At 38.7% G+C, this 8,820-nt stretch overlaps 1 protein-coding gene across 2 annotated transcripts in view; it reads right to left on the bottom strand.

The window, feature by feature from the left end:
• Positions 1-8,820, bottom strand: part of Jmy (junction mediating and regulatory protein, p53 cofactor) — an 89,939-nt gene that overhangs the window by 62,205 nt on the left and 18,914 nt on the right. For both annotated transcript variants that reach the window (XM_023706049.1, XM_004645749.2), the window contains exon 2: positions 278-451. In XM_023706049.1, coding sequence (XP_023561817.1) covers positions 278-451 — 174 coding nt within the window. The remainder of the gene's footprint in view (positions 1-277; positions 452-8,820) is intronic.

Below are 8,820 nucleotides of genomic sequence, written 5' to 3'. Positions count from 1 at the left end.
TGCTACACAAAACAATTACTTTCTAGGCTGTTCTCAATTTGAGCGACTCAGCAGAATCACTTTTTCAGATGCTTTAAAAATACCAGCCAAAAAAAAAAAAGAAAAAAAAAAAAAAAAAAAATGAGGTCCTGGGCAGCACCCCAGATAGTTCCCTGAAGCATAAGGCCTAGGTGCTTGCCCAAAGGTTGTAAAGTTCCTTTAGTAACTAAGATGTGTGGCAAGACAGACCCAGAACTGTTGAGTCAGGAGGTTACCGTATGTTTTAGAGAAACTCTACCTTGATCTGCTGCCGTCGCAGCATGGCAAGTTCCCTCATGTCTCGGAAGGGCTGCAGTAAGTACTGGTAGAGCTCAGTTGTGGCTTCTGCAAGGCTGCTATAAGCCTCGTCCTCCAGCTGATACAAGTCCAGAAGCTCTACCATGCTCTCAATGTTCTTGTGTTTATCCAAAAGCTGAAAACAGAAAAGGTACAATGATAAGAAATTGGATTTCATAAGTAATAAAATCCTGCTCTTGCTTTGAACTCCTCTGCTGTACTTAATACTTTAGGCCTTGGATGCTACCACACAGAATTCAGGGGGAAGGAAAGCAGTGACTGCTTCTCACCACTCATCTCCATGCTTTGAGTGGCTCACTATCAAAACACAGCTTGACTCATTTAAGTGTGAGTATGCTCCATTCTCCAAGACAAGTTTAACTCTAACATTTTTGAAAACATATAAAAGACAAAACTTAACTACTTCATTATTCATTCAAAGTAATGCATCAGTTCTTCCTAACAGTATTTAGTAATTCCTCAAATCATGTCACTCCTTTCTTCACCTCACTTTGGAACTTTCCCTCAATAACTTTATTGTACGTGTATCCCTTCCCACAAGATGAAGGTTGGAAAACTTTAAAAATTAAAAGTGAATAGCTGGGCATGATGTTACATGCCTATAATTCCAGCAGTCCAAGAGGCTGAGGTGTGTATGGGGGGGGGGCAGAGAAATAGACACATAGACAAGAGAGAAAACTAATTTAAAAAATAAAAGTACATTCTCAACCTGAAAAATATAATACTTGAAATCTTAAAACTTCACTGAGTGTGGTAGTAAAGACAGCACGTAAGGCTGGCAGTGTAGCTCAGCAGACTAAATACTTGCTTAGGTAAGCGCAGGGGCCAGGGTTCAATCCCTGGTGTGTATGCCACAGTGGCCCCGCCCCTGGGTGCGCTGAGCCAGAGATGGAGTCCGGACATGGTGGCACGTGCCTGTGATCCCAGCACTAGGAAGGCAGAAATCAGGAGGATCACTACGAGTCTGGGCTGTGTATTGAGACCCTACACAGAGAAAGAAAGAAAGAAAGAAAGAAAGAAAGAAAGAAAGAAAGAAAGAAAGAAAGAAAGAAAGAAAAGAAAGAACAGAAAGACAAGACAAGACAAGACAAGACAAGACAAGAGACAGACAGAGTGAGCCAGGGAGATGGCTCAGTGGAATAAGTGCTTGCCTGGCAAGCGCAAGAGCCTGAGTTCAATCCCCAGTTCCACAAAAAAAAAAAGAAAAGAAAAGAAAAAAAAGACAGTACCTCAAAAAGCCTCAAAGTGAATTACGCAACCTGAAGAAGAAACAAGGACTCAGGACATACACATAATATTTTTAAAACATTAAGACTCCCAGCAGAAAAGAAAATTAGAGCAAACAAATTTCAAGAAAAATCCCAAATGTGGTACAACACATGAATTTACATATTCAAGAAACTTTTTTTTTTTTTTAAATGTATTTGTTACAGGATCTCACTAAGCAGATCAAACTCGTAGTGATGCTCCTCCCCAGCACTGGGATTACAGGTGTGTGCCACCACGCCCAGTCTTGGTTGCCAGCTCAGCATGCCAAGGGCGGGGACAGTGCATGTCATACCAGGGACTGAAAGACAAATTCCTGAGAACTCCAAACAGATACATGCAAAGTAAGCAAAACCAAGTCAAACCATGTCAGAAATAAAGCAAAAGGTATCAGAAAAGAACCAGAAAGGGAAAAGAACCAGAGAAAGAAACGAGTGGGAGAAGTAGCTGGGTGTAGTGACCACATCTGTAACCCCAATGTTTGGGAGGCTGAGGCAGGAGGATTAAAAGGATAGGTCAGGGGGGCTAGGGAGATGGCTCAGTGGAATAAGCGCTTCCCTGGCAAGCACAAGGGCCTGAGTTCAATTCCCAGTTCTGAAAAAAAAAAAAAAAGAGGCTAGGTCAAAATATAAAGCAAGTCTGAGTCTGGCCTGTACTACACTCTGAGACCTGGCCTTAAAAACACAAACCATGAAGAATTATGCAGAGAAATGCAGACTTCAAACCACAAACACAGTGGATAAGGAAAGTAAAAAAAAAAAGGCCTGTCAACTCAAAATCTCATTAACAAAAAAATATCCTTCAAGAATGAAAACAAGCTGGGCATAGAGAGACCCTGCTCAAAAAAGAGCAATCAATACTAGCAAATAGAATGCTGCAAATCATAAGCTACACATCACAACCATGTAGAATTCATTTCAGAGATGCAAATGGTTCAACATACACAAATCTATAAATGTGATATATTGTATCAATAGAGCAGAAACGGGCTGGCAAATAGCTCCTCAGGCTAAAGCACCTACTTAGGCAGGCACAGGGACCATGGTTTGATTCCTGGTACCATATACCTCACCAGCCATGCCCCCAGGGCAAGCTAAATCAGCCAGAGTCTGGGCTTAGTGGTTTACGGCTATAATCCCAGCACTGAGGAGTCTAAAAACAGGAAGATCACTGAGTCTAAACTGCATAGTGAGACCCTATAATGACCAAATACATTAAAAAAAAAAAAAAAAAAAAAAAAAAACCTACATGATCATCTCAACAGACGTGGAAAAGGCTTCTGACAAAGTCCAACACTCATTCATGTTCAAAGTCCTACAGAAAATTGGAATAGATGGCCTATACCTCAATCTGATAAAAGCCATCTATGACCAACTAACAGCCAACATCATTCTAAATGGATTAAAACTAAAAGCTTTTACTCTAAAATCAGGTACAAGACAAGGATGTACACTATCACCACTCCTAGTCAATATAATTCTGTAAACATTAGCCAGACCTATTAAACAAGAGAGAGAAATAAAAAGAATTAAGATAGGTAAGGAGGGCCTGGGGGATAGCTCAGTAGAATAAGCATTTGCCTGGCAAGCATAGGGTCCTGAATTCAATCCCCCCTACTGAGAAAAAAAAAAAAGTTTACTTGGGCCAGGGAGATGGCTCAGTTGAATAAGTGCTTCCCTGGCAAGTACAAGGGCCTGAGTTCTATGCCTGTTCCACAAAAAAAAAAAAAAAAAAAAAAAGGAATAGGTACTGAAGGTGGGCAAGATGGTGACCTAGCAGAAATTTGGTGCCTAGAAGCAGATTTTATTATTCATTTATTGTTTTTGGTATTTTGGTTGGTTGGTTTTTTTTTTGGGGGGGAGCCAGAATCAGGGATCGAACTCAGGCCCTGGTGCTTACCAGAGAAGTGCTTATTCCACTGAGCCATCTCCTTGGCCCTAGAAGCAGATTTTAAAGGTGGTTTCTCCTACCTCTTTTTTTATATCACCTGATAAGCTTCTTGATGTACCATGGCAGTGACAGTAACAGTAAAATGGACAATACCAAAGAGAGCTCTTTTGAAACATTTCCAATCCAAAATGGAACTTTATCTCATGTTTGCTGTAAATCTACACATTCGTTTCCATATGACTATAATGGCAAAGCAGAGTTTGCTTTGAAATTCAATGGCAGGACAATAGTATGCTACCACCCTTCTATGGACATTCCATACGAACACACAAGACCTGTGCCTCAGCCACATCCTCACCATAATATTGAAGAAACACATGATCAAGTGCTGAAAACCAGATGAGAAGAAAATGAAAATGAATGCCTTGAGCACAGACCCATGATAGAATAACTTAGCAAAATGTTTTTTATGACAAAGCATCATTCGTAACCTCACAGGCTGTATCACAGACATCATATGAAACTGAGTCCTCCAAAAGACAAATAATATTGAGGTTCGCAGGAAAATCAAAGAGAAAAGGTATCCTGTGCTTAGTTTGCCTCTGGAGGAAATACACTAATACTGTATGTTAATAGTCAAATCATAAAATGTCTTTTCACAAGAATAGGTAAGGAAGAAGTTAAACTATCATTATTTGCAGACAACAAGATAATCTACATGAAAAACCCAAAAAACTCTACCAAGAAGCTCCTAGAATTAATAAACAAATTCAGTAGCACAGCAGAACATAAAGTCAACCCCCAAAATCAATAGCATTCCTCTACATAAATAACAAACTTACTGAGAAAGAAATTAGAGAAACAATACCATTCACAACAGCATCCCCCAAAATGAAATACTTAGGAATTAATCTAATAAAGGAAAAGATTTACACAATGAAAATTATAATACTGCAAAAAAAGAGAGATCGAAGAGGACTTCAGAAAATGAAAGATATTTCTTACTCCAGGAGAGGAAGAACTAACATTGTAAAACTGGCCATACTCCCAAAATTGTTATACAGATTTAATGTAATCCCTATCAAAATACCACCAATGTATCTCACAGATCTAGAAAAACACATTCTTAACATTCATTTGGAACCAGAAAAGACCTAGAATAGCAAAGGCAATCCTGGGCAACAAAGGCATTTGTTGTCTGTATAGGAGGCACTGCAATTCCTGACTTGAAATTATACTATAAAGCTATGATAAAATCAGCATGATACTGGGAGGGGAGGAACACCCAAGAAGAAATAGAACAGAGAAATGCAGACACAACTACAAACACACTCAGCCACCTTATCTTGACAAAGAGGTCAAACACTTTCACTGTAAGAAAGATAGCCTCTAACAAATGATACTAGGGCCTGGGGATATGGCTCACTAGAATAAGTGCTTCCCTGGCAAGCACAAGGGTCTGAATTCAATCCCTAGCTCTGCAAAAAAAAAAAAAAAGATACTGGAAAAATTGGCTCTCCACATGCCAAAAACTAAAATTAGATCCTGGCCTGTCACCATGCACTAAAGTCAAAACAGATAAGAGATCTAAACATTAAAACAGAAATACTAAAACTACTGGAAGAAAAAGGAGATAAAGATCATGAAGACAGGGTAGGCACAGAGTTCATGAACAAAAGAAAAAATGAACTGCATGAGAAATATTTCAAAGAATCAACAACTGGGATCTCATTGAGAAGTTTCTGCATCTCAAAAGAAATCATCAACATAGTAAAAAGACAACCTACAAATTGGGGGAAAAAATCATAACCAACAATTACTCAGACAAATGACTATCTAGAATAAAGAAACAATGGGGGGGGACCAGGTCCCCAAACTTCAAAGACCCAATCCAAAAATGGGCATCTGAGATGACTACACACTTCTAAGAGGAAGAAATACTAATGGCAAATAAATACATGAAAAAATGTTCCACAGGACTTGTAATATGAAAAATGCAAACAACACTGAGATACCACCTCACCCTAGAAAGTATGGCTGTCATAAAGAAATGAACTAATAAATGCTGGAGAGGCTGTGGGGAAAAAAAGGAATCCTTCTCCACTGCTGGTGGGAATGCAGACTGGTACAATGACTATGAAAATTAGTGTGGAGACTCCTCAAAAAACTAGGACTGGATGGCCAGTGAGATAGCTCAGCGGACTAAGTGTCTGCTTAGGCAAGCGCAGGGACCCCTGTACCACATGCCATGTTGGCCCCGCCCCTGGGTGCACTAAGCTGCAATGAATCTAGGTGTGGTGGCACATGTGTATAATCCCAGAGCTCAGAAGACTGAAAACAGTAGGATCACTATGAGTCTGAGCTGCCTAGTGAGGCCCTATACCAAATACATAAAATAAAATTTTAAAACACCAAACCAAAACAAAAAAACCAAGACTAGGAATTCCATTCAACTCAGCTATTCATCTTCTGGGTTATTTTTCCAAAAGAACTCAAAACATCATACCACAGTGATATGTACACCCATGTTTATAGCAGCACAATTTGTCATAGCCAAGTCTTGGAAATAACCAAAATGCCCATCATGAGGAATGGACAGGGCCGGGGAGATGGCTCAGTAGAATAAGTGCTTCCCTAGCAAGTGCAAAGGCCCGAGTTCAATCCCTGGTTCCGCAAAAACAAAAAAAACAAAAAAAAAGGAACGGACAAAAAAGATGGTATTTTTATACAATGGAGTATTACTCAGCTGTAAAGACAAACTCAGAGCCTTTGTAGGTAAATGTATGCAACTAAAGGCCATACTCGTAAGTGAAATAAATCAGACACAAATGTGTAAATATATTGTCTCCGTAGTGTAAGAACCTGAAAGAATAAAATTTGAAAGGTACAATAAATATAGCAAAATGAAACATAAGGAATAAACAACGAAGATAAGGGAAAAGGTAGGAGAAAAAGGAAGGGTGATAAATCAGGCAAGTGTGTATACTGGATAGTTAAGATGCTTGTACTACTAATTCCACCCGCTTTTTGAAAATAGCATTTAATGTTTAAAATTTTCATTTTGACTAACTCTATATGCTAATATCTATAAACTGGGCAACTACATCCAAGACAGCAATGTGCAAAAACCATGGCTGAATACCTCCTGTTCTTCTAAATGTGTGCCATTTCTAATACCTTATCAATTATGATTATACTCTTCAAAATGTTTAATTTTAAAAATAAAAAGCAAAGAATAAAAAAAAATTAAGGATTATTAAAAGCATTAATGTTCAAGTATTTGTCCAACCTTGCATATCTGTATTTGTTAAATCTCAGCAACAGATTTGATGATAAAAATACATAACCTTAATTTGTTATTATTTTGAAAATCTGTACCATATTGTTACTCTGCTTCTGCCTTTGTTTTCTGCTACCTGTTTTTGCTTTGTTTTTGTTTTTATTCTTTAAAATAAAACAAAACCAAATTAAAAAAAAAAAAAAAAGCAGTCAAGCATGCTGGCATATGCCTATAAACTCAGCACAAACAGATATCATGTATGTGTACCCCAGCTAGTTGGGAAGCTAAACCAGGATGATATCCTGAACTCAGCAGTTTGAGATCACACTGTACAACACACTGAGACCCCTGTCTCCAAATAAGTAAATAAATAAATAAATAAATAAATGTCTAGGTGATAGCCAGTAATAAAATACTTAACAGATTGTCTTAGTTACTTTTCTCATTGCTGAGACAAATCAACCAATACCCAAAGTTAAAGGAAGAATTCCAAACAGGATAACCTTACCCCCCCAAAAAACACCCACACCTATGTTGACCGGATTTAAATTATAGAAAATCAAGCAAAGCCTTAGAGAGGGAAAAGCTGCTTTGTCCACAGAAGAGCAAAGATTAAAAAACAGGTTTCTTCTCCATGCAATGAAATTAAAATAGTATTCAATGAAAAATAAACACCCAACCTAGAATTCTATATTCAGCAAAATTATCTCCAGAGATAAAATTAAGATGTTCTCTGACAAATATACACTGAGAGGGTTTGTTGCCAGTAAACCTGCTTTGCAACACAAGTTGAAAATGTTCTGGCCAGGTGTAGTGACCCCAACCCTCAGGAGGACTAAGGAGGAGGAACACTGTGAGTTTGAGGCCAGCCTAGGCTACATAGCAAGACCCTGGCTCAAAAAACAAAAAATGTTTCTGACTGAGCCTAATGGTGAACCAGTATTAAGGTACTGGTAGGAGGGAAGGGTAGGGTAGGGGGATCAAGTTGAGCCCAGCCTGGGCAACTTAGTGAAACCCAATTTCATAATCTAAGAACAATGTTTTTTAAAGGGTGGGGATGTAGTGTACAGTGGTTGAGTGCTTGCCTAGCATGTGATACTGGATTCAGCTGGTCATCTCAGTACTTGGAAAGTGTTATGGTATGTGTCTAAATGCCCTCTCAAAACCTCATGCAGTCATGAGACAGGTTTCTCGAGTTTTTGATTGATTCGCCCAATACTGGGATTATGGGCGTGAGTGCTGCACGCATTCAGGTAGCCTGAATACAACATAATGGAGGGGAAAAGGCTAGCTCTCTACTGCCTCCCCCTTGGCCTGTTGCTTTTGCTGTCTTCCACCATGAACTATTGGTCCTCTGACACACCACCCTGCCATAGAGTCAGCTAATTAGGAACTGAAACCTTCACAAACTGTGAGCTAAATAAACCTTTCCTTCCTTAAATCTGACCATCACGTATTTTCTCTCAGCAATGAAAGAGAAGTAGCTGAGATAGGAGACTGAGGCAGGAAAACTACCATGAATTTGAGACCAGCCTGGCCTTCACAATGAGTTCAAGGCCAGCCTGAACTACACAGTGAGACCCTAGTCTCAAAAAACAAAACAAAACAAAACAAAAAAACAAACAAAAACTGAAAGATCCTAAATTCAGTCCTCAATGCTACCACTGCAAATAGATGAATAAGTAAGTACAATTTCAACAGAAGAAAAATACCCAATTTAGTGATTCACTGTCTCAAAATATAAAACTTTTTAAAAGAAAAATATTTAGATCAGAAACTTGAATCTATATGAAGAAATGCTAGAAGAAAAACAAAATGAGCATAACCGTTTCTTTTCCTTAACTGATTTTGATAACAGTTAAAAACAGTAGCACATGCAGGGCCTGGTGGCATATACTTGGAATCCCAGCATGGCTGAGACGATTAAAATTTGAACCCAGCCTGTGTAATTGAGTAATCTAGCAAGATCCTGACTCAAAAAATTAAAAAAGGGGCTTGAGAACGTAGCTCAAGTGTCCAGTCCTCAGTACCAAAACAAACATAAAAAA

The sequence above is a fragment of the Octodon degus genome, unplaced genomic scaffold, assembly GCF_000260255.1.
Source record: "Octodon degus isolate 3935 unplaced genomic scaffold, OctDeg1.0 scaffold00238, whole genome shotgun sequence".
In the NCBI taxonomy this organism is placed as follows: domain Eukaryota; kingdom Metazoa; phylum Chordata; class Mammalia; order Rodentia; family Octodontidae; genus Octodon; species Octodon degus.
This window is presented reverse-complemented; position numbering and strand designations above follow the sequence as displayed.